General features: G+C 37.3%; 1 protein-coding gene across 12 annotated transcripts in view; it reads left to right on the forward strand.

Moving 5' to 3' along the window:
* The first annotated feature begins 64 nt into the window (after positions 1-64).
* Positions 65-27,350, forward strand: part of MTMR2 (myotubularin related protein 2) — a 121,531-nt gene continuing 94,245 nt past the window's right edge. For 7 of the 12 annotated variants that reach the window (XM_049098785.1, XM_025419205.3, XM_049098786.1 and 4 more), the window contains exon 1: positions 9,264-9,334. Coding sequence is in view for 2 of the 12 variants with exons in the window: in XM_025419198.3 (XP_025274983.1) it covers positions 125-204 (80 nt within the window). In the remaining 10 variants the exon portion in view is untranslated. Of the gene's footprint in view, positions 205-9,263; positions 9,335-16,833; positions 16,956-27,350 lie in introns of those variants that run through there. The other 5 variants (XM_025419198.3, XM_025419199.3, XM_025419200.3 and 2 more) reach the window with 4 other exon arrangements.

Genomic DNA, 27,350 nt, shown 5'->3' on the forward strand with positions numbered 1-27,350 from the left:
CTCCCTCCCGGGCCGGCGCTGGCCTGACCGCGGCCCCTGCCCGGCGCACTCCGCCCTCCGCTCCTCCCGCTCCGCTGCCGCGGAGGTCGCTTCAGCCTTTGCGTCCCGCTGTCCCCGCCGCGCCATGGAGAAGAGCTCGAGCTGCGAGAGTCTTGGCTCCCAGCCGGCCGCAGCACGGCCGCCCAGCGTGGACTCTCTGTCCAGGTAACCGGGATGCCCCGGGCCCCGCCCAGCGCCCAGCGCCCAGCGCCCGGAGCCCGAGAGGGATGGAGAGGGGCCTGGACCCGCGGGGGGGCCCCAGCTCCCGACTCTGCTTCCTGATGGCTGCGCCGAAATTCCTCTCCTGGGACCTGGGAGCCACTTCTTCCTCCCCCTCTGGGGTTTGCAGGCTGGGGAGAAGGGAAGGTGAACACTCATTGCTGCTTCACCGGCGCCTCTACCTTTCTTGTAACCATCTTTTTTAAATCCCGGGTGGAGGCAGCCCCAGTTCATTAGTATCTCTTGTTTCTCATTCCCTCTCGAATTATTTTTTTGGACAGCCCTTCCCCCAACCACCACCCCTCCTTTCCTCCCTGCCTTTCTTTACTATACGCTTTTCCAAACCGTTCTCCAGGCTTGCTTCCATCTATTCATATGTCTTCGATTTTGGGATTCTTGCTCACGTTTTTTTTTTTTTTTTTCCCATCACTTTATTTCTCATGATTTTCCATATACTCCTCCCCCTCTCCCCATTTTGCTTTAAAAATGTAAATAAAAATGCCCACTGTACATCGCCTTTCAAAATCTTGCAGCTGAAAATCATTAGGAATCTGAGCAGTCCTTAACCCTGACTGAATAATGAGTGTTAGCTTTCTTCCTTCTGGGGCTACCGGTTTTCCTGGTTATTTCTCTTGTGACCAGATGGGATTTTTTTTTTTTTCCTGGAATTTTGAGGAGGACTTTAGTATGCAATTTTGTAGATAGCTGTTGTGAGTATAAACTAGACATATTTCAGAGAATGTTTTCCCTTTGGTTTTAAAATAGTGAATTAAAATCTAAGGAAAAAATAATAGATGACCTGTGTTTGTTATGTAGCCACAATAAAATAAGCTTCTTTTCTACCAAAAAATAGTCTAATTATTATTAGAGTTATTAGATACTAATCTGTGTGAAAACACAAATTTCATTTTCCTCAGAATAAATAGAAGTTTCTAACTTTTAGTTCATTTTGCACTCTACTAAATATGAGTGACACAGCTGTTTTCCTATTACTGTTCAGACCTTATTGTGAAAATATTAGCTGTTTCCTTCATTATAAATTAGATTCTCTTCCTAATGCACTCCTGGGAACCTGCTCCCACCATTTTCAGAGTTCTCAACAAACAGTGTAATCGTGGATTAATTATTTTCTGCGAGACTGTAATCTACTGGACCACATCTTACTATCTTATCTCCAGCATTTAACAGAGACACCTTTCATGTCAGAGGTTCTCAACAAAATTTTTTTTTGAATCTATACATTTAATTACCCAGGAGAGAAGGATTTTTCTTTGCATTCGATCACATATATTGTACATCTGTTTCAAGTATTTTAAAAATTTTATTACTCTGAAATTTAGGAAATTTAAGTTACATTTTTAGCTTAAAATTATGCAGAACACAGGTTGTAAAATTAGAATTGTATAGGAAAGTTACAAATGGCAGCTATGATTCAGAATAGAATGTAAAGAAAACAAATGAGGCAACCAGTAATCTCACCCAAGCAAGAGGAAGTGGAACCGCAGGAGGCAGCAGAGTCTGTTAGGATGAAGAATGTATTGGAAGTTAGGAGGTTCAGACTCTTAAAAGTCCCTGGCTCTGCTAGTTTTTTGGCCTGTATCATTTAACTTTTCCAGTCTGCAATTTTCACATCTTTCAAAATAAAGAAATTGATCTAGAGAACCTGCAACGCCCCTTGGCGCTCTAAAATTCTGTCATTCTTTATCTTAATGACAGTAATGATTAAGATACATTCTCATCAATTACTAAGATATTCCCTTTATGGAGTTTTTAAATTATACTAAATAACTCTGTTATTACAAATTAACGTACCTAATTGTGCCACTTAAGCATATTTATTCCCTCCCCAAAGAAAGCCCAGTAACTTTAAAGTTTATATATTTTAATTCTTAATTAAAAATTATGTTACTGACATGAATTTAAGAAAATTAACTCCTTGAGATAGTTTTGACTAGAATATTTAGCCTCTTCCTCTCTGGACAAAAATATAAGTATGATCTACTTTCCGTAGGAGAATGCCAGCTTTCATTCCTTTCCTCTGGAAGGCAGAAAAAAATAACATTTGTTGAATGTCTACTATGTAGAATTCACCCTGCTAAATTTTTTCATGTCTTTTAAGAATCATTACACATGTTTGATCAACAGTGTAAAATAGTTGCATTGTAGACACTTGTTAGCTTAAATTTAAACTTAATCTAGGCAAACAATAAATTGTAGGTGAGAAGGCAGAAAACCATGATTATAATAGCTATGCTACCTGGCTATCCAGCTGTTTATGATTTTACTGTGATAGCCTATAATAAAGCAAAATATCAATATTTGGACTGTATTGTCTCAGCCTTCTGCAGAAACATTGCCTTTAAATTGTAGTTTATTTTTATGCCTTCTGTTTTTTTACAACTAGGAAATTTTCGGTGTCAAATTTTCAATTAGGAAATTGCCACGTGAATTTGTTCCGATACAACAATAGCTAATATGTTCAGTGTATTCCATATGTCTTTTACAGACTAGATTGATATAAGTTTCTGTTGAGTTTAGCTTCAAGAAAAATTGTTCATGCAAAAAAAAATGCTTCCTATTTGTTTGAAAATGGAAACTATGTAACTGCATATTTATCTTCAATTTGGCAGAAAGACTTCAGTCAGATTTGTAATCAAAGTTGGTAATACATGCCTATCTGATTTCTTCAAGTATTCTATTAGATTAATTCAGTTTAAATATTATATTGAAATGTGTTAATTTGTAAGTTTTATGTTTTTCTGGGAAATAGGACTATAAATCTGAAAAATAATACACTAATCCTTCTGGTTGCCCACTGTTTTTTGAAAATGACACACCCCATTCAGGTTGGGCAACTGGCTTTTGTGAGACCTATAGTTCATGCTAAATGTACATTGAGTCTTGTGGTACCTGAGTGGCTTTTGGTTGAGTGTCCTCCTGGTTTTGGCTCAGGTCATGATCTCTGGATTGTGGGACTGAGTCTGGAGTCGGTCTCTGTGATCAGCACAGAGTCTGTTTGAGAGTCTCTGTCTCACCCTCTGCTGCACCCCACCCTGGTGTGCACACTCTCTTTCTCAAATAAATAAATAAAATCTTTAAATGTATGTCGAGTCTTGATATGTCTGTTTATCTGTGTTTATCTATGTAGTTGTCTCGGAGTTGCTAGTACTTCTGGCTTTGCCTTCTAGGTCACCATAGGCTTGATGCTTTTGGCCACAAAAGGGTGATTTTATTTTATTTTTTTTATGTGATATCCAGATAGTAGTTTCCTAATAAGCTATAGTTATGTCATCTTGCATCCTTAAAAAAAAGTAATTTTTTTTGGTGAATCTTGCTTGTTTATCAGCTCTTGTATATCCTTTGTTGTCTATTCTTCAATGTGTCTAGCCCCACAGAGAGAGAGTTGTGAAAAAATTCACTTCAGCACACTGATAATCTGGCTCTATTCCATAATTTAATTCTTGTTGCCCTTGCTCTGATTCTTGACATAAGTATGATTTGTACAGGATATAGATAAAACAGTACTGTAGGCTAGATATGATAGGTAGGTAGGCTTGAGCCTTAGATTGTTTAAGTTGTACAGCAGGATTTGTCACTATCTTGGTATCTGGTTTTCCATTTTTTTCAGTTTGTACACTGTTATAAAATGTACTGCTTGAGTGGATTTCTTTGATTCTTTTTTACCCTGCATAATCACCTGCTAATACATCTAATGCCAAATAGGTGTCCACTAAATGTTTAAATAAAGAAATATTGACTGAATGTTCTCTCTTCTTTGTTGTCTCCACTCAAAGCATTAAAAAAGGTTTTCTTATGTTGAAGTTGGCCCATAAAGACACAATTTCAGGCTACTAAAGTTACTTTTTTTTTTTTTTTTTTTTTAAAGTTACTTTTGCATGATGCCTCTTGACACACTGAGCTGATTCTATTGGCTACATTATCTTTTCTGTGCCCAGTCATATATCTTCATAACATTGTGTTCATTTTATCCTACCTGCTTTTCCATCTACTACTCTGGATTGTTGTCTTTTTCTGTCTGACTTATGTCAGTCATCTTTTTAAATGTCTGTTTTGTTTCATCTTTTATATATCCTCATTCTCTAGTTATTCTGGGCACCACTTGTTTGTCTCAGTTTATTTTGGTTTATCAGTTGGTTTCTAGTGAATAAAATTCTTTGGCATTTATATTTACATATTTATATGTATATGGTACTTATAATCTGAAAAGGGAGAAGAGTTTTTAAGCTTTCTGAAACACATTTTTTGTAAGAGGTCATCCCTAGTTTCAGCCTCAAGGTCACTTAGAGCTGATATATTGGTAGGACATGTGCTCTTGAGTTGTTTTCCAGTAGTGGTGATGGATTTGTGTCCAATCGCACATTGTTACCCACTCCCTTTGTGACTCTTGGCATGTATTCTGAGGCAACTGGCCAGGATTAGTGGTAGAAACTAGTTATGGAACTAAGCAAAACTTATAGGTTGAATTTCCAACCTTGGCAAAATAATTAGCACCTTGTGTCAAATATTGGACATACATATTTTGTATTTCATTATTCTAGGACCCTAAGAGATTTTTAAATTTCTGTCAGATAAGGTCCAATATTATTGTGAACTAATCAGTAATTACTGTGTAGATTTTTCTGAAAGAAAATTTAAAAAGATTAATTACTAATCAAAAGTATACAAATATACTAAAGTTGAGATTGGGTCCCATATATGTTTTTTTTTTTTTCTTTCCTCGTTATGCTATCATCAGTAGTCTTCCATTAATGTAGACCAGTCAGTAGATCCCAAATAAGTAGCATCAGAATCCTTTGGGGCTTTGTTAAAAATCCAGATTCCTTAGTGCTATGTCAGATGTAATTGAATAAAACATTCTGGGAGTGAAGCCCACAGTGTGTTTTAGCAAGTCTTCCAGGTGATCCTAAACTAAAACTAGGTTTTGAGAACCACTGCTTTAGATCTTTTACGAATTGTTTTTAGTAACTCCATCAGTATTTGTTGAAACAGACTAAGTTAAGGTCTATGTTACAGCTACCATAAGCTGATTACTTAAAAGCATTTTTGTAGAAATATTGACTGAAGTAGTGAAAGGTAAAAGTCATCTCTTTGAGATTTATGATACCTGATTTTTAGGAAATTTCTTGTGGTTTTTCTTTCTCAGCTATGAGTAATACATCAGGAATACATGTTTTAAGCCTTTACTTAAAAATAGGTCCTTGGGGTGCCTGGGAGGGTAAGTTGGTTGATTGCCCAAGTCTAGGTTTCAGCTCAGGTCATGAGATCAAGTCCTGCATGGGGCTCTACTGTCAGTGGGGAGTCTGCTTGAGATTCTCTCTCTCTTACTGCCCCTCCTTCACTCTCATGCATACTCTCTCTCAAATAAGTAAATCTAAAAATTAAAAAAAAAAAAGTCCTTGGTGAAATCTGTAGTTGTAACATAAATTTTAAAAAAACATTATAAATAAGTAATTCCAGGAAGCCATCACCTGAACCAGTAAAGTCTGGATTACGCCCAAGGGAAGGAAATACCCAGATACAGATGTCCAGAAATCAGTAAGTTTATTTTGTAAAGCTGCCAAGTTCATGCTATTGTATTCAAAATCAACAGGGCCAAAGGTTGCATGTGATTCAGTACTTGACCAGTGGAAATTCTCTAGATTTTAGTAGAGACTATTTTTTCTTTTTAAGAAAATTAGTTTTGAATAGGCAAAGCACTTGCTATCTTTGTCCTATTGTTTGATTTAGTTAAATCTGTAGATAGGATTAAAAACTATTGAGAGTTGATAGTCAAGGATAGGGAGTGACTTTACAAGCATTCTTCCCACAGGAAGTCAGGTTAAAAATGGAACTATTGAAAACAAAAGATTGGTACGAAGTTATTAAAATCGAAGGGACTAGAGAAGATGCCCTCTTTTTTTCTTTTAAATTTATTTATTTGATAGACTGAGCAAGAGAGAGAACACATGAGCAAGGACAGAGGGAGAAGCAGACTCCCCACTGAGTATGGAGCCCAACTCAGGGCTCCATCCCAGGGCCCCAAGATCATGACCCGAGCTGAAGGCAGATGCTTAACTGACTGAGTCACCCAGGCATCCGAAGAAGATGCCCACTTAATGAAAATAATAGTCTCAGTTCCCTTTCCTGTAATTTTCTTACACAGAACTCATTGTGCTGTCCCTCGTAATGTGCTTTTATGTGTGTGCCAGTGCTGCCATCACTACAGACCACTAACGCTCCAACTTCACAGTTCTTCCCCTGTCAAGTACTTAGTACTTACAGCAGCAATCACTGATGACTTTTCAAAGACTTACTTTATGAGATTAACTCTTGGGGTCTTTAAATACTTTTTAGTCTAGATTAAATAAAGGCAGATACTATGTTTTCAGTATAAGAATTCACTTCTAAAATCTGTTTTTTTAAATTTTTTTAAAAGACTTTATTAAAAAAAAATAAAAGACTTTATTTATTTATTAGAGACAGAGAGAGAGGTTGAGAGAGAGAGGCAGAGACACAGGCAGAGGGAGAAGCAGGCTCCATGCAGGGAGCCTGACGTGGGACTTGATCCCGGGGCTCCAGGATCACGCCCTGGGCTGAAGGTGGCACTAAACTGCTAAGCCACGGGGCTGCCCTAAAATATGTTTTAAACTATATACTTCAAAAACCCTAAATACTGATATTTGGAAAACTCCTATTATTTTATTTTTTTAAGGTTAGGGTTTAGGTTTGATTGAATATAACAGAAAATCCAAACTTACTGTGGCCTAAAACAGATAATTTTAGTTTTTCTCCCACATAAAAATGCCCAGAGATAGTCAATACTAATCTGATATAGTGGACCTGAAGTAATAAGAACACAGCTCTTTACTGCAGTGTTACCTCATGAACCAAAATTGCTGTTGGAGCTCTAACCATTGCTTTCATTGTAGTCAGAAGGAAGGATGGAAGGAAGGATGAAAGGAAGAAGAAAGGCGTGTTTTCCTTCTTTAAAGGATACTTTTTTGAGGTTACATCTAGTCTTTTAAGCTTATATCCAGTTAGCCAGAATGTGGTCCCATGGCCATCCCTAGACACAAGGAAGGCCAGGATATGTAGTCTTTTCTGGGAAACCTGTGCTGAGCTAAAAATTGGAGGTTCTATCTGTAAGAAATAGGAGAGAATAGGCATTGGAGACAGCAGCTTCTCCATAGTATATAAATGAATCATTTTAGCAAGGAAGACATTTTCCATTTCCGGTTAAAGTTGACAATACTTCAGCAGATACATTCTTAGACTTGCAAAAGCAGTGACCGAAGTGGAAAATATGCTAAGAGATATGATATATTGTAGCAGACCAAAAAAGAAAACTATCTTGGAACACTCTAAACTCTTGAGTTTAACTTTGTACTTTCTTTGTGTATTTTCTTGGGCCAGATTTTTATAATCCTGGGATCATAACGGAAAACCGGTATGTTTAATACTTTTCAACTCATTAAGTGAAAGGCAAATGGAAATCAAATGAAAAATGATCATCTGTTCTATTTCATTTTTTATTTTGTTTGAAGAGCTCAAGGAATTGCATGGTAAAGTAGTGGTTGTAATGAGGATGGTGGCCAACACTGCTTACTCTTCTTTTGTTTCTAGTTTGCTTCCCAGGCATGTATCCATGTGTTTTATCTCCCCCCAAAATGTTGCATCAGGTTCCACTTAGGTTTTTCTCATCAGTTCCAAAAGTTTAGTCTCCATAGGGGAAATAAACCTGTCCATCTGGGGCAATGTTGGTTTATCAGTGCTTTTGCCAATATTGACTGTTTTTGTATCTTTGACCTAAAATTTTGGAAACTCAGAGAAATCTGTGTTTATGCATTTTTTGTGTTTTTGAACTTAAATATTAATATTTTAAGCATGTAATGTCAAACATAGGTGTTTAATCATTTGGGAGTGGGTTGAAGAGGGTAGAGAAGTCTCCTCTGGGTTGGTATGGCATTATTCTTTGGGCTCAGAGGATTTAAAAGGCATATGTCACAAATATATCCATCTCCTTTCACAGATAATTGCAAGTGAGCGGTTTTTTAAGTAGACTATGTTAGAAGGTTGTGTATTAGCAAAAGGAATAATAACTTTGACTGAAGATAGGCTAGTGATCTCAAGCCTTAATTTTCTTGAGCTGAGCTGGGATGCCCAGCAAAGTCCAAAATAAAATTTTATATAATACAGATGTCTTCTGTTATTGGTATTGGATAATATTCTTTCATTTTAACCAAAGGTAGTATGTAAAAATATAAACACCTGGGATAAACTTTGCTTTTCAAGTGGTAGACAGTTATTCCAGAAGTAAATTTATTATTGTTGTGATTATTAGTAGTATATATAATAGCACTTACTATTTTTGAGTGCTTGCTGGGCATGGTGCTAAATCCCTTAATATGCATTTTCTCATATTATCCTCATATAAAATAAACAATATCATTGTTTCTATTTTACAGATGAGAAAACTGGAGATTAGGGAGAGCACTTTGACATTTGGATTCAAATGGTCTGTTTAACGTCAATGTCTTTGTAAAGAACTGATCATGCCTGAAGATTTAGTGTTCTAGGTCTAGGCCAAAACTTGGTAGTTATAGGGCAGTCCTAGGGAAGGTTTGATTAAGTGGTAGTGGCAAGGAAATGAAGTTCTTTGATTGGCTACACTGTAACGCAGGAAAAAGATACTAATACTCAGTACATCAGTGAATTCAGAGTGTCTCTATTTGGAGAGAATTTTCTCCGGCTTTGATTGTTTTTTGCTTCTGACAGAAAAAAGAATGATTTTTTTTTTTCTTTGCTTGATGATAAAGAGGATAGTGTCATTAGAATGACACTGCATTTTGAACATCAGATAAATTGTGAAGCAGGTAAACATGGTACCAAAGCCTCTTCGGGCCTCTCCCTCCCCTGCAGGCTTTACAGGATAATTTAGAATACTTTACTGTAGGGTTCCTTAACTATCTGAATTCCCCTAAGTTCCTTTGTGTGTTTGTTTACAGTTAATGTGTTAAGAGCCATTGACATTTGAAGATCATCAGAAGTGAAGATAAAACATCTCAAAAATTATAATGTAAGTGAATGGGAAAATGGAATTAAACAATGGACAAAAGTTAATATTGTCACCAATATTTCTGGAATCCATATTCTTTTATCCCGACTGAAATTTATGCATTTGAGTAACCAGTACCTTCAAACTTTAGTTCCATGTCCCAGTCCTTAAAATTCTGTGTTCTCTTCTATACAGAGTAAACGGTTGCTATGTTTTAGTCACCAGTAATTTTCCACTAAAATTCTTTTGGCTTCTGTGTACTGTTTTTTCCCTTTTTTCTCTTTAGTAGTTTGCTGTTTGACAGTGGCTCATCTTAATGCTTAAAATTGTATGTGTGTAGAGACTGAGGTTTTTGTTCTTTGGCAGCTGATGTGTTTTGCGCAGTTTTAATTTTACTACTGTTTTGTATATTTCTTAGCCAAAAATATGACCAGTTAGCTATCTGGGCTCCTCCCTTCCTTCCTTCTTCCCTTTCTTCCTCTAAAAATTTGTTTAGCATCTACTATATGGCCTGCACATTATGCTAGATCCAGAATTCCTAAGGCATTGGTGCTGAAATGAGTTGTGTCATCTTTTTATACAGGGGACGTTAGAGACATCTGGTGTGACTACGACTTGTGATGACCTAAAGTGTGACTGAGGACCACCTGTGTATTTCAGTCACTTTGTGGTGTTTGGTAGATATTTAGCTTCCTATGTTCCATCACAGAAATTCTGAATCACTGGGAGTGGCCCCCCAGGAATCTTCATTTAAAGTGAGAACCTTCAGGGATGGCTGGGTGGCTCGGTGGTTGAGTGCCTCTGTTTGGTCCAGGGCATGATCCTGGAGTCCCGGGACTTTTGAGTCCCACTTTGGGCTCCCCACAGGGAGCCTGCTTCTCCCTTAGCCTGTGACTCTGCCTTTCTTTCTCTGTGTCTCTCATGAATAAATAAATAAAATCTTAAAAAAAAAAAATAAAGTGAGAACCTTCAATCCAGATACTTTTTGGACTCTAAACATTTGTAGATACAGGAACAGACCTAGAGAAGTTTAAATAAATCACCCAAAGATATAATATGTGTTAGATGGCCAGAGAATACTGGTGTTGTTTCCTCCAATTAGTGTTAGAAATGATCTCCTGACTCCCAATTCTAGACTTCACTAAATCACCTGGTGACTTTTGTTGGGCCAGGCAGCTTTACTATGTGTATATGTAAAATCATAACAAATCTGTCACTGTTAATTAAAAAAATGCACATATGGGTTTTGTGCATGAAAAACATGGACTGTTTCTTCATTAGATATGTGACTGGTTCTGATTTTGAAATCACTGGGTAAAAAGACCTAAGTAGTCCCAAGTAGAGGGCCCCTGCTCTCACCCTCCCCTGCCATGGTACTATTCCTACTTGGCCTTTAAGTTTTATGCTTTTTTTTTTTTTTTTAAGATTTTATTTATTTATGAGAAACACACAAAGAGAGAGAGTCAGAGACACAAGCAGAGGGAGAAGCAGGCTCCATGTGGGGAGCCGGATGTGGGACTCGATCCCAGGTCGCCAGGGTCAGGCCTTGGGCTGAAGGCGGTGCTAGACCGCTGAGCCACCCAGGCTGCCCAAGTTTTATGCTTCTGAGAAAGAGGGATTTGATTTAATTTTGAATTATGGTAGCTAGCGTAGTGCTTTGCAAATAATAGGTGCTTGCTAAGTTTTAGTATTAATAACTTACTGCTAAAACTTTTACTGTAAAAAACTTGTTTTTTTTTCCCTTTTGGGTTCTATGAGGTACTATTAGGAGTGGTTTTATTTTCTTAGTATGGAATCTGATACTTTATATACCAAGACAGAGACCTTAAGCAGTTGAAGTTATTTTATATTTTTAATAGTGAATTATTATTGCTGAGAATTACAGTATCTGAGGGACTTAAATAATCTAAATTATTTTCTGAACTATAAGAGTTTGACTTCGTTTTAGTATTCTGTATATTTTATATTGTATTGTGTATGGTATACTGATAATTACTGAGTTATAATCTTACATTAGTAAATCCAATTAGTTATCCAATTTTTGGGAAATATTCGGTAATTCTTGAATTTATTAGTAAGTTTAACTACAAAATGCCATTACCCAATTTTCTGGATATTTTGGGACATGTTTTAATTATATGATGTAAGAAAAGTGATATTTTTTATTATTTTTTTTGAAAAGTGATATTTTTTTTTTTTTTTTTTTTTTATTTATGATAGTCACACACACAGAGAGAGAGAGGCAGAGACACAGGCAGAGGGAGAAGCAGGCTCCATGCACCGGGAGCCCGATGTGGGATTCGATCCCGGGTCTCCAGGATCACGCCCTGGGCCAAAGGCAGGCGCTAAACCGTTGCGCCACCCAGGGATCCCTGAAAAGTGATATTTTAAAGTCACTTATTCATTTCTGATGTTTAAATATTTTGAATTTTTTTAAAAGGTTTTATTTACTTATTCATGACAGAGAGGCAGAAACATAGGCAGAGAGAAAAACAGGCTCTACAGGAGTAGAGTCCTCCCCCACGTGGGACTCGATCCCGGGACTCCAGGATCATGCCCTGAGTCAAAGGCAGACGCTCAACCACTGAGCAACCCAGGTGTCCCACTATTATGAATTTTCTTTCTGTTAAATGATTTTGCTTTTTTTTAACCACAGGCCCAAAATCATAAATACAATAGCTCTAAAAGGGAACTTTATTATGTAGTCTAACTCCTTCTTTTTTTAATGTTGAGGCACTAAAGAGTGTGTAAGAGTGGAAGTTTTGTTGTGTGTTAATGTACATTTGTGAACAAACAGGATAACGTTTATGTTTCTATGATGGTATGGTGAAATGCTTTCAAAACTGTAAAGTGTAACACAAATATAATGTATTATGATTACTGCTATGATGATCCTATGTCTTCTGTGTTTTCTTGTGTCTTAACTGAAAATATTCACTATTGTTTAATTTAAAATCAAAAGAGAAATACATATGTTTGTTTCTTGGTCTTCCACCCATTTTCCATGGAAAAAATGAATGAATGCTTAGTATTAGCCCTCAATGTAATCAAAGTAGCTAATAGTAATGTTAACACATCTTAGTATAGTTTTTGTAGTTACAAAGCTGTTTGACCTACATCATCTCCATTATTTCTCATAACAGCCTTGTGAAGTAGGTCTTCATATGACAGATCAGTAACTGAAGCTCAGAGAAGTGACACGACTATCCATTATCTCTTGCTTATGAGAGATGGAACTGGAACTGGAACTTTGACTCTAAATGCCATTCTGTTTCCACTGCCCAGCATAAATCATAACATGGAACTCCTGAAATTTCATGGGGTATATACATCTTAACTATTTAAAGGAAATTCTGAATATTGGAAAATTGGTGACAGGTTCATCTGGTCCTGCCAGCCTATTTATGCAGTGCAGACTTCTCTTTAAAAGTCTGAATCATGTTACTACTCTTGAAGTACTTAGAAGAGATGCAAGTGTCTTTTGGATCAAAGACTCATTCTTAGCATGGCTATCAGCGTGTGCTGCTTAAAATTGTTTGAGTGTTTAAATGTTTAAAAACAGTAGTAATTCTGTCCTCTGGAAGTATATTGAACTGTATAAGCCCAAAAAAAATATACCATGATATGATACAACACAGTGTACTGAAAAGTCTTGATCCTTAGTCCTTGGTTCTTTAGTTCTGATTCTACTTCTTGACTGTAACTCTGGATGGGTCATTTGATATCTGTGAGCCAGATTCCCTTATCTGGAGAAAGGGTAAAATCATAACCTGCCATCCTACCTTTACAGGATTGTTGTGAGGCCTAAATATGCGGATTGATGATGACAATTATAAGAGAAAAATCAGTTAACAGCTATGTAGTGTGTACCATGTGGTAGGCACTGTTCTAAGTATTTTATATATGTTAATTCATTTAGTTCTCATAACAGTCCTATATGAAGTATAAGAATTGTCATTATTCCCACTTTGTAGGTGAGGAAACTGAGAGGTGAAGTAACTTCCTCAAGATTATACAGAGTAATTGAACCGAATTCAGTACCCGGCAATCTAGCCCTAGAGTTGGTAGTATGTATGGGAGATAATGTATGGATGAGAGTGCTTTGACTTTTCTAAAGGACTATGCTAATGGTTCAATATTTTAAAAAAAAATTGTTTAAAAAGCAAGATGTGTTCTTCATCTTTATCATACAGATAGAGAAAAAGAAAGCAAAAACAAGCAAGAAAAAGTATCTTTTTGATTTATAATTTTTTACAATTAAACTTGTAAATTTGGAAAAGTCTTTGAAATTATGGAGAGATACATCACTGAATGATGCTAAGACATTCGATTTTTTACTTTAACCTTTCCAGGCTAGAATGAGAAAGAGACATTGAATGCTTTTCTTTTTCTACTGACTGTTTTAAGTTAATGACTGCAAAACAAAACAAAACACCTGTGTTAACTTACGGGATTTTGAAGGTTGTGCAGAAAATTTTTATCTCATTACGCTGTAAAGAGAGTGACCAATTAATAGTAATAATTAGTTTTGCTCTATCTAGGATAAAAAAAAAATCTCTCTAGGTAGCCTGAAGAATGGATATGTGACTTTCTGATTTTGAATTTGAATTCAGATTTGCATGATGGAATAAGAAAATTATATGTGAGGTCATTTATCAAAGCCTGAATTCCCTATGTTGTTTCTGTTTGGGTAACAGTGTTTTTGAGCAGGCATTTATTGCATAGGTCAACTCTTCTTTTTTAGTATTTCTGATCTTATATTTCATTTTGGGATGGAAGTGTTCTAAAAGGAAATGCAATTTCAGAGTCAGGCACTTTGAGTTCTAATGATGTGACCAATTTTCAGTTTAGTATGACATTTTCTCAGCTAAGCTGAAATATAAATAACTTTTCTCTTCGATTCTACTAATGAATCCATATAATTTTTAATTTTAGCCTTCATCTGAGTTTTAGTCAGATTTAGAAGTTCTGAGAAATTCTTTTAAGGGGTTGCTGAGGGTGTTGGGATTGTCATTGGGACTCAAGGTGCCTCTTATTTCATTTTTACTCCATCCTCTATGGGCACACTCATTTTGGCTAGAATGCTTTGGCTTTTGCTTGCTTTATTTATTTAGATTTCCCGATAAGAGCTTTGAAAAAACACTACTCTGCAGAAAAAAAGAGAAGTATGTACGGTATTTCCTTTGCAGCCTGGTTTTTCACACTTGCTGGTACATTACCAAATTATATGCTGTACTTTTATTTTTGGAAGTATAGTTGCTAGACCTGAAAACAAAATAATGCAAATTAAACTGTCCCCAAGGTCACATGTACCTTAGAACCTTGCCAGACTAAGTGCCAACCTGCTCCAGCTGTCCCAAGCTCAAATCCTCTTTGTTTGGAGAATACAAAATGTAGTCTTTCGTCTCTATCAGCATCAGATGCCATGATGATAAGATCATTTATGTCCTATCTTTTATATTCTAGACTGGTTAAGAAATTTAGGGTGCTGGTGTAGCATTTCAAAAATAATTATAAGCTGTAAATTAATTTGTTTTTGGTAGTTTTTCTATTTTGGGGATCCTGCAAATATTCTGACAATAAGTCTTTTGTGTCCTAATGTTTTACACACACTGCAGGCCTTTTATTATTTTCTTAATAAAATTTTGAACAGAATGACTAATAAAGCATGAACAGTGCTTATGACACTGTAGTCCATTGTGTAAGTACTGAAAGCAAATTTGCATTCCTCGAAAAGCTTGTTCACAGTCAGAATATAGACCACATTCTTTAATGTTCTTGGGCAAACATGTTATGTATGTGTTCAGGACATCACTTTCAAGAGCATAATTTTTAAGAAGAACCTTTTCTTTCCATGGAATACTGAAGAATAGTTAAATTGGCAGTAGGAGTGAAGCGGTTCAAATAAGGCAAGTGGTTTAGATTTTATTGTAATGACTATGGTCAATAATAACTGAAAATAAAAGATGTGCAACCTCTCCCAAATCCTCTGGAGGCATTTGTTGATTAGGATATATGAAAATATAGGTGACTTGTTTTCAGGTTGTTTTGAATCAAAAATGTACAATGCTTGGTATGTTTATCTGCACCTTTAGTTTTCAGACGTACTTTTTCACTTTTGGTAGAAATGTCTTTATTGGATTTTGGAATATTAAATCAGAAGTAAGAAGAAAAAATATGGCCTCTGTTAATGTTTGGATTTTATATTTCTGTTTATTATTGTGAAATACCTCCAAGTGTACTGTGAATGACAATGAAGTAATAATAATTCCATTAACAGTCCAGCAAATCTGTAGAGCCAGAGACGTTCAATGCTTTGCTGATGGTTACATTGAAAAATATAAGTAATAGTTTACTGATTGAAACTTAGCAGTCTTCTGTTTGGATATATCAGAAGTTACATAGGATGTGTCTGTGTATGTGTGTAATACATGTATTAATATAAATACATAAAATATAAAAACATATGTATATAAAAACAAAAATATAAAATTATAAATATACACATAGAAAACTATTTCACATTGATATTTATTCTTTAAGTGATTCATCAAACTCTTAAAATTGAAAAGTTTGTACATTCAGTTATCATAATCAAATGAGGACATTTTACAGTACAGATCTAAGTAAGAAGTACTTTTAGGATCAGGTGCTTTGCTCCATTTTAATTTTATTAATGGATTCCTCCTTAAAAGGAGACCCTTATTTCTAATCTCATCCTGTTTTCCCTCCTGAAGAGGATACTCTTATTTTCACAATGCTATTTGTCGAACACTTTCTACCACTTTGAATTATTTAACACTAATAACTTTGTATAGATCATGTTTTTGATCCTCATTACAGTCTTAGAAGGTATCATTATCTTATTTTAGAAAGAAAGAATAGAGCCAGATTAAGTAACTTACCTGAATTATTATTTGCTGAGTGGTGAAAGCAAGTCTCTCTGACCCTAAAGCTTATGTTTTCAGTCACTAAGCATTTCTGCATCTTGTTCTGGCTTTGTGTTCTCTTCTGTGTTTCTGTTGAGTCCTTTATATTCCTTCATTCATTACTATATTGTTATGAGACACTTATATATCTGGCACCTTCATTATAAGACTGTAAGTCCCTTGAAAAAAATGAATCTGTTTTTAGCTCTATCCCCAGTACATAATACATTGTTGATGTTAGTAAACATCTGTGGAAGAGAGCTAGGTGGGAGGGTATGATAAGGGAAACTCAGGAAGTTCCTGCTCCCCAAATGGAGGGGAAACATGGGAAGAGCAGGAAGTCAGGTGGCTTTGTACCTTTAGTTGGAGGTAGACATTCTTTTTGTTTGTTTTTTTAAAAATATTTATTTATTTATCTATATATTTATTTATTTATTTATGATAGAGAGAGAGAGAGAGAGAGAGGCAGAGACACAGGAAGAGGGAGAAGCAGGCTCCATGCCAGGAGCCCGACGCGGGACTTGATCCTGGGACTCAGGCAGGCGCTAAACCACTGAGCCACCCAGGGATCCCCGGAGGTAGACATTCTTAATCTCCATCCTTCCAAGGAAGCTGAAGCTACTCTGAGGCATGAGAATATTTGGAGGCAAGAGGTGAACCCTGCTCCCTGGAGGCAGATTTCTCTACCTTTAGCAGCATTAACAGTGATGCTTGTAAGTTTAGTAGTTTTGAGGCATGAAGTACTTCTCTAGTAGGTACCAAAATTTATTTGCTTGGACATAATTGTCTTAATTTGCAAGTTTTTAGCTTGATTAGCTCGCAGGAATGAATATAATTTTTAAAAAATCTCCTAACTAAAACAAAAAATAAAAAAATGGAGAGGATTTTCTCTTATTTGGTAATACTCTTTTGAAAAGCACATAGAGAGTAATTCCTGTCCTACTAATAATTAGTTTGTATAACTCTGTTCACCTAACTCTACACTTTGAAATCCTAGAACTTTTGAGACCAAAAGGGTGGAGCATTGTTCTTAGGAATACTGTATGTAGCAAAGGGAAAAAGACACTCTGTTATAATAACAGCAGACCAGTAAATGTGTGGGAATGACTAAGAGTCAGATGATGGGATTTCTGTTTTGATCTTGTAGTGGAAGCAAAACTGTGTCACTCTGGCTAAGGTAGTTGCAGGGCTATTAAAAAACAGTATGACTAGTGCTGCTCTCTGTGTTGTGCCTCTCTTACTATTGACCAGAATTCTGTTCTTCCACATGTAATGTGTATATGTGTATTCATTTGGTTGTTTTGTGGAACCAGAAGTTAGCATTTCAATAAGATTGATTTGATTCTTTTTCATTAGAAATAAAGAGAACAATCTGGTTTAGGATGGGATGAGGAGTGGGTTGAAAAGGGGGGAATTCTGGTGACAGTGACTTTTCCATTTATGAGGGCCATCCTGCTGCAAATTTGGATAAATATGTTTATGAATGTAAATTGTTTGCATGTTCATGTAGTCTTAACTGCTCTTCCTAAGAGTTGATAACGAATCAGAATTTAGTACGTTAAACTTAATATAGTTTTATCCTAAGAGGTATTTTGAGCCTCTTAGGAAGTGGAGTTTATATATAAGTATAAAGGATAATTGGTATTATTAATCTGAGTATTCCACAGTGCTAGTTATCTTTTGATTAGTTTTATTGCTTTTGAGAAAATATTCTTTCCATAACAACTTGATTAATTTCTAAAATGTATGTTTTATTATGATTTATTATGATAGCACACTTGACTTATCTGAGTAAGGGTATTTAATGCTTTTGAGGTCAGGAATTATGTTTTGCCTACCCTAAAGATATTATGACTGTTTTTGTTTCAAAGTACACTTAACTCTCCATTATTCCGAATCCTATTAATTACTTACAGGTTATCCAGGGCCTGTGAATTTTCTATTCATATATGGCTTATATATTTAAATCATCTTGTCAGTTTTTTTTTTGTTTTTTTTTTGTACTTCCATCAAAGGACTGATAGGAACAGAAGGGAATCATGGTTATAACTTAATTTTATTTCTTTTTTAAAAGATTTTATATATTTGTTAGAGAGAAAGAACGAATAGGGTAGAGGCAGAAGGAGAAGCAGACTCCCCAACGAGGGGCTCAGTCCCAGGACCCTGAGATTATGACCTGAGCCAAATGAAGGCAGACACTGAACTGACTGAGTCGCCCTTAAGTTTATTTCTTAATCACAACTGTGACTAACTAGAGATTTGGACAGAAAAATGCCCATACTAATTAAAAATGAGGAATAAAATTTCATGGTGTTGCAGTTGGGTGAGGGCCTGTTTTTTTTTTTTTTTAAGATTTTATTTATTTATTTATGAGAGACACACAGAGAGAGGCAGAGACATAGGCAGAGAGAGAAGCAGGCTCCTCTCAGGGAGCCCGATGTGGGACTTGATCCCCAGACTCGGGATCACACCCTTGAGCTGAGGGCAGATGCTCAACTGCTGAGCCACCCAGGCGTCCCATGGGTGAGGGTCTTTCTATGGGGAAGGTTTTTGCAGTATAGCTAAGATATGATGTAGAACAAGTCTTTGAATCACATTTCCAAGTGAGACAATAGTTTATTTGTGTATGTGTGTGTGTGTGTGTGTGTGGGAGGGAGGGAAAAGTTGGGGGCATTTTAACTAGCTAGATGAAGGGATATAAAAAAAGTAAAACCCAGTTTAGCACATATTTCCACTATTTAGAATTGTAACTCTTCAACTCATTTATGATCCCAGAATTTTATATTTTTGCTCTGAATCATAGAATCTTAGCTTTGAACTTGGAGATCATCTTGTATTGCAACTCAGCCCTTTAGTCTTCCTCATGACTTGAATGTCACCGTTGAATTGAATTCCTTTGAATGTCATCTAATAACATCATTCACAAAGCCCTCACGTCTTCAGCACTTCCTGCTCTGTTTCGAAGACCAGTCTCAAGATAAAAAGAGGACTTGGATGTAAGAAACGACACTTTTTGTAGTCAGTCAATTAAATGGATTATTGATAATGGAGAATGATGGCTTAGTTTAGAAACGTAATTGTATTTTTCAGTTAAGTACACTTTGGGGAAAATCTGCATATGTAGGGGAGGGAGAGGTGGCACTTACTGACTAAAGCAGATACTATGCAGTGGCTAGAGTTTAATTTGAATAGTAACACCACAGTTCTTCTGAGCTTGACTTTGAAATCTCTGTGAAGCTGTTACAAAATAAGGGCCATTTAAAAGTATTTGGACCATTAACCTATAACTCTTTATATATCATATTTTCATTTGTGTGCCCAAATTCTAAGTTGGCTTTTGTCAGAAATGATAAGAAAATTTTTTTTCATATCTTATGACATTCTGCTTATTCTTTTATTCTTTGTAATGATAGAACTGATCATCTCAAATATTTATTTAATGTTTTTTTCTATAAATCAGTTATTCCTTTAAGTTATTCTAGTATAGGGATCCCTGGGTGGCGCAGCGGTTTGGCGCCTGCCTTTGGCCCAGGGCACGATCCTGGAGACCCGGGATCGAATCCCACGTCGGGCTCCCTGCATGGAGCCTGCTTCTCCCTCTGCCTATGTCTCTGCCTCTCTTTCTCTCTGTGTGACTATCATGAATAAATAAATAAAATCTTTAAAAAAAAATTAGTTATTCTAGTATAAATAGGTTAGGCCTGTTATTTTATTGATGCCGTTTTTAATACAATGGATATGTTATAAATGCTAATTTCTAAAGAGTTCAGATTTTCGTTTAGGAAGTTTCCTTGGTAAATAAGCGTTTATGAATTTGTGCATTTTATCCAACTAGAAAACATACGTTTGTTTGACAACATTAGCAAAAAAACAGTAAGAAATAGCTGTGAATTAAAGATGAATGTGCTGAATGAATCTGGAAAGTCTTTCTGAAAAGATGTCTTGTTTCTTAAAAAGCCCCATGCGTACTTTTTTTTTTTTTAAGATTTATTTTATTTATTCATGAGAGTACAGAGAGAGAGGTAGAGACACGGGCAGAGGGACTAGCAGACTCCATGCAGGGAGCCCGATGTGGGACTCGATCCCAGGACTCCAGGATCATGCCCTGGGCCAAAGGTGGTTGCTAAACCGCTGAGCCACCCGGGTGTCCCACCTTTTTTTTTTTTTTTTAAACAACTTCTCTTAAATTTTAAGACTCTAAACTTAAGTCTTAAACATTTTAACAGTAACTTCATTTTCAACATTTTAGCACATTATCAGTGGCAGAATGTTCCTATCCCAACCCCTTTTTTTAATCATTGGGGTTTACCTATAAAAGACTCTTAACAATGCACATAGCATTTTCAGTTTTTTTTTTTTTATAACTATCCAGTGAGATAAGAAGAGCAAGTATTTTTATCTCTACTTGTAATATGAAGTCAAGGCTCTGAAAGGCTAACCAACTTTCCTTGAATTATGAGACCAATTGTTTTCTTTCTTGTAGTTTAAACTCACATGTCTTGGTTGGAGTGGGCGAGTAGCTTATCTATGTGTTAGCATTTGCCAAAGTGTCCTTTGCTTCATATTACAAAGATACTTTTTAGTATGGTAACACAGTCCACTATTAAATGCTTAAGTGTACACATGCTTTTTTGGTTTTGAAATAAAATAGTATGTGGTATTTGTGATGAAAGCATAAATGATCTATGTTTCCAATGATTAATAATTGGAATGGATTGCTAGAAGGGAAGTGAAAAATTTCATTCTCTAGAGGTTATTTATGTTAGCTTTTCTTTTTTCAAAAATATTTATTTATTTATTTATTTATTTATTTATTTATTTATTTATTTATTTGAGAGAGCGAGAGCATGAGTGAGGGTGGGCGAGGAGCAAGAGGGAGAAGGACCAGCAGACTTCACCCTGAACGTGGAGCCTGATGCAGGGCTTGATCTCAGGACCCTGAGATCATAACCTGAGCCGACATCAGGATGCTTAACCAACTGTGCCACCCAGGTACTCCTGCTTGTCTTGTTTTAAATGAATTATTATTAAGTTTTCTGTGGCAGCGACTGTTTGATTATGGACAGTTTAGTTCCTTGGTTCCTTAAGGATCAAATTATTAGAGTCTCATTTGTTTTACTCCTCAAATCCTGTGTTTGACCTTATTCTGATGAACTAGAGTTCTCTGATGGCAGCAGGAGGTGTTCTATTACAGTCTCCATTACGTAAAAATAGTTTATGTTGTTTTAGTGTTTCTGTTGTCAGGTAATGTGCTAATAAACTCTTTGCATGCATTATTATTATTATTTTTAGAAAGATTTTATTTATTCATTCATGAGAGAGAGAGAGAGAGGCAAAGACACAGGCAGAGGGAGAAGCAGGCTCCATACAGGGAGCCCGATGTGGGACTCTATCCCGGGTTTCCAGGATCTCACCCTGGGCTGAAGGCAGCGCCAAACTGCTGAGCCACTGGGGCTCCCCTGCATGCATTATTTTATTTAATCTTTATAAGTAGGTGAACTCTTCCTGGCATATGGTAAGCAGTCAGTAATTATTAACTAAATGGAGGAGATATTAAATAGATAAGTAAAACATAAAGTATGTCAGATGGTAATAAGCACTCTAGGAAAAATAAAACAGGAAAAGAATAGAGAATGAGTGGGTGGGTTTAGAGTGGTTTGCACTTTTAAATAAAATAACCAGGGAAGCCAACATTTGAGCAAATAAGCTGAAGGAAGTGAAGGAAAAAACGGGAAATGTGGAAGGTGAGAGAGATAACTGGTGAAATAAAGGTCTTCTAGTAGGAACTTGCCTGGTGTGTTTGAGGACTGTTATAGGGGAGCAAAAGAAAGAAAAGTAGGATTTACGATCAGGGAGGCTGGGGTGGGAGCAGATTGTGAAAAAGGTCTTATAGGCCATTTTAAAGACTTTGGCTATTATTCTGTAAGATGAGAAGGTAGTGGAAGGTTTTTTGCAGAAGAGTGATAATATTTCAAAAAGGATCACTCCAGCTGCTGGGTTAAGAAAAGACTGTGATGAGATACGAGGGTGATCTGGCTGCACCACATTGATTTCCAGGGTTGACTTGGCCAATCTGGCTGCCTAGGCAGGTGTCCCCTTCACCACTCCATGTGCATACCTCCCAAAGCTGTTTTCTCAGGTAAAGAGGTGACCTTTCCTGATAGAGGAGGAGCATTCTTTTTGGGTCAAGGGTATATGAGTAGCTCTGCTGCCCTGCTAGAACCTCCAAACAGGCTCTTAAGGTCCATTTGTAGAAGAACTTAGGGTTGAATTTCCAAGATTCCAGATATATCCAAATGAGGTGCTGCATGAGGCAGTCTGCCTTTCCTAAAACAAAAAACCCCCACAAAACCCCACAAACAAAAAACAGACTGGGATGCAGAAGTAAGGAGACTGGTTATAGACAATTGGAATCATGCAGAGGAAGGAGATGATAGAAGAGGTAGAGAGAAGTGACTGGGTACTGGACATGTTTTGAAGATGCAGCCAACAGAATTTCCTTATTCTAGTTTTTGGTCCAAGAAAGTATAGAAGGATAGGATTACCATTTACTAAGATGTTAGAGCTGGTTTCAGGAAGAAGAGTAGGAATTTGGTTTTGGGCATCTTAAGTGTCCACCTGGAGGTGTTAAACATATGTAGGTTATTAGAATCTGGAGTTCAAGAGAGAAATCTGGGATAGCACTAAAAATTTGTGCTTATCAATTTAATGCTCTTACAGCTGTGAGACTGGGTGAGATTATTAAGAGAGGTGTACATAGAGAAAAGAGATCAGAGACTAAGCGTTCAGGGGTACTCCTATGGTAAGAGGTTAAGAAGGTGAGAAGGAATTATTGTAGGAGATCTGTGAAAAAGAGTGCCTAGTAGTTAGTAGGGTTGCCATGAGTATAGTGTTTTGGAAGACAAGTATGGAAAGTATTTCAAGGAGGAGGGATCAGTTACGTTAGATGCTGCTGATAAGGACTAAGTTGACAACTGAGTTTAACAAAATGGATGTTCCTAATGACCTTGGCAAAAGCATTTTTGCTGGCTCGATTGAAATAGGTTCAAGAGAGAATGAGAGGTAAGGAATTGGAAGCAGTGAATATAGACATCTTCAAGGAACTTTGCTAGAAAGAAGCTCCAAGGAATGATGTGCTATCATGCTATCTGGAGAGATTGAGAGAAATAACATGTTTTTATGCTTGTTGGAATAATTGAGTAGAAAAGGACAGTTGTATGATGCACAAAGTGGAGGGAAGAATTGCTGGAGAGATTTTCTTGTGTAGATGAGTGGAGCTGGAATTCGGGGGAGGAGCTGGCTTACATGAGAGTATGGACAGTTTCTCCAAAGTAAGGGATGCACATGGGTTATAGTTGGGGAGCTTATGGAATATTTCCTTTGATTCCTTCAGTGAAATAGGAATGTAGGTCATCTACTAAATTGCAGGATGGAGAGGGCAGTAGAGGGTGAAGAAAGAAAAGACTAAAGAAAGACCCAAAAGAGTTGTTTAGAAGAATGAGACTGGGGAAATGTGGTGTGTGTGCTGAGCAGTGTTAAGGGCCTAGTTGAGGGAAGTTAGAATTCAAAGTGAGTCCAGGCTGTATGGTTATCTCTGGACTGATTCATCTGTGTGGGTAGAGGTCTGACGTAGGCAGAGAGTTGGCTTTAACTAGCATTTGGGTGTTGCCAGGTTAGTACCATGAAGCAATCAAGGGCAAGGGAGTGATTGTCATGACAGGCCAAGAAGTTAATAATTGGGAAAAGACCTAAGTGAGGATATGAAATAGTAGGAGCAGTGGGGGTCTTGGTAGGATTGAACAGTTAATAAGTGAGCTGGTGTGCTAGAGAGAAGGAGCTGGTGGTCAGACAGCAGAATGTTTGAAATTTAAGGAGAGCTTACAGTTAATTGGTACTGGCAGGGTATGATCCTGGTCTCTGATGTGGATCATTGGAGAAGAAGAGGTCCAGGAACTGAGAGCCAGGATGTTGAATGTTCATTGATATGGATATTGCAATCAGTAAAAATTACGTCAATTGTACTAATATTAGAATGATGGGGAGAGTTAGAACAAATTATTTTAAGATTTGTGTGGAATCAAAAAAGACCCTGAATAGCCACGGGAATTTTTTTTTTAAAGATTTATTTATTTATTTATGATAGAGAGATAGAGAGAGGCAGAGACACAGGAGGAGGGAGAAGCAGGCTCCATGCCAGGAGCCCGACGTGGGACTCGATCCCGGGACTCCAGGATCGCACCCTGGCCAAAGGCAGACGCTAAACCTCTGAGCCACCCAGGGATCCCCTAGCCATGGGAATTTTAAAAAAGAAAACCATAGCTGGGGGCATCACAATGCCAGATTTCAGGTTGTACTACAAAGCTGTGGTCATCAAGACAGTGTGGTACTGGCACAAAAACAGACACATAAATCAATGGAACAGAACAGAGAATCCAGAAGTGGACCCACAACTTTATGGTCAATTAATATTCAATAAAGGAGGGAAGACTATCCACTGGAAGAAAGACAGTCTCTTCAATAAATGGTGCTGGGAAAATTGGACATCCACATGCAGAAGAATGAAACTAGACCATTCTCTTACACCAGACACAAAGATAAACTCAAAATGGATGAAAGATCTAAATGTGAGACAAGATTCCATCAAAATCCTAGAGGAGAACACAGGCAACACCCTTTTTGAACTCGGCCACAGTAACTTCTTGCAAGATACATCCACGAAGGCAAAAGAAACAAAAGCAAAAATGAACTATTGGGACTTCATCAAGATAAGAAGCTTTTGCACAGCAAAGGATACAGTCAACAAAACTAAAAGACAACCTACAGAATGGGAGAAGATATTTGCAAATGACGTATCAGATAAAGGGCTAGTTTCCAAGATCTATAAAGAACTTATTAAACTCAACACCAAAGAAACAAACAATCCAGTCATGAAATGGGCAAAAGACATGAACAGAAATCTCACAGAGGAAGACATAGACATGGCCAACAAGCACGTGAGAAAATGTTCTGCATCACTTGCCATCAGGGAAATACAAATCAAAACCACAATGAGATACCACCTCACACCAGTGAGAATGGGGAAAATTAACAAGGCAGGAAACCACAAATGTTGGAGAGGATGTGGAGAAAAGGGAACCCTCTTACACTGTTGGTGGGAATGTGAACTGGTGCAGCCACTCTGGAAAACTGTGTGGAGGTTCCTCAAAGAGTTAAAAATAGACCTGCCCTACGACCCAGCAATTGCACTGCTGGGGATTTACCCCAAAGGTGCAGATGCAATGAAATGCCGGGACACCTGCACCCCGATGTTTATAGCAGCAATGTCCACAATAGCCAAACTGCGGAGGGAGCCTCGGTGTCCATCGAAAGATGAATGGATAAAGAAGATGTGGTTTATGTATACAATGGGATATTCCTCAGCCATTAGACACGACAAATACCCACCATTTGCTTCAACATGGATGGAACTGGAGGGTATTATGCTGAGTGAAATAAGTCAATCGGAGAAGGACAAACATTATATGGTCTCATTCATTTGGGGAATATAAATAATAGTGAAAGGGAATAGAAGGGAAGGGAGAAGAAATGGGTAGGAAATATCAGAAAGGGAGACAGAACATGAAGACTCTGAACTCTGGAAAATGAACTGGGGGTGGTGGAAGGGGAGGAGGGCAGGGGGTGGGGGTGAATAGGTGACGGGCACTGAGGGGGGCACTTGATGGGATGAGCGCTGGGTGTTATTCTGTATGTTGGCAAATTGAATACCAATAAAAAATATATTTATTATAAAAAAAATGATGGGGAGTCTGTGAGCCTGAAGCTAATTCTTCGGGGAATGAGAGAGAGTGACTTAGAGGTTGGTAGATGATGTCAACAAGGAGGGCTTTTGGGTGGTGTAGTTCGATGGCATGAGATTGAAAGCTTGGGGTTTCTAAACGCAGACCAAAAGAATAGTCTGCAAGTGACAATGAAGAACAAAGCCCAGTTTGCAGATGCAATGGTGGGAGAGGGTATAGGACAGAAAACGTAGCCTTATTTTTCCATTTGAAAGATCTGTGGAGAGAGCAATGTCCTTGGGAAGACCAGACTTTGGAGTGAAAGGTAAAGAGACCATTTGAGAGAGAGCGAGAGTAGAGGAAATTTTGCTGATGTTTGACCTTGAAAATCCAAAATACAAGAGTTGGGGGTAAGTGGAGGATGGGATCAGAAGAGGGGATGAGGGTCTGGCAGTTCTGACTTCTTTTGGGTACCTTTGAAAACAGAGCTAAAGGATATGATGAAGTTAGTCCTTACAGTTTTAAGATAGAGTGTGAGACTGTGAGCATTGAGCAGGGAAGGAAATGTAAGGTCTTGCACAGGGTTCTGGGGTTCCCTCTTCACTTTTCCCAGTGGTAGTGATGAGACTGGGGGGAGAGCTGGAGGGACAGTCGTACTCCTCCAGAGCATTTGGATTACTGATGCCCATTTTTTTTTTACTCCAGCTGATGGAGGGTAGGTACTAGAAGAGAGTGAGTGATCTTACTTGGAACGCCAACTGCTGAATAAATGACTAATGATATGAAGTAGATTTCATCATCTTCATTTTACACACAAAAAAACAAAGACTCAGAGGGTAGAACATCCTGTCCAAGGCCACATGGCTACTTCATAATGGAGTTAAAAGAAATGAAGCACTGGTAGTCAGTAAAATAGAGGAGTCAAGGAGCAGTAACCTTCTGTGAGCTAATACTAGATTGTCATTAGGGTCTTGTCTTTATTTACTTTCAGATCCTGCAATAACGCTTGGCTTTCTATTGAATTCTAAAGGAGGGATTTAATTGACTATCTAGTCTTCTCATATAGACTGTGTTCCCTCTGTTTGTTTCCATAAACTTAAAAGAATTATGGGAAATGGACCTGAAAGTACTGCTTACTGGTAGGCTTATTCTTTAACCCACTTTTAAATCCAGTTCTGCTTTATCTTCTTTGATTGCTCTTAACTGACCTTCATCCTTATGCTGTGAGCTGACATGGAAGAAATACTGGTTGTGTGTGTCTGTGTTGTGTGTGTGTGTGTGTGTGTGTGTGTTTCATCTCCCCAGTTAGATAATAAGCACCCTGAGGGTATT

This window comes from Canis lupus, chromosome 21 (assembly GCF_003254725.2).
Source record: "Canis lupus dingo isolate Sandy chromosome 21, ASM325472v2, whole genome shotgun sequence".
NCBI classification, from domain to species: Eukaryota; Metazoa; Chordata; class Mammalia; order Carnivora; family Canidae; genus Canis; species Canis lupus.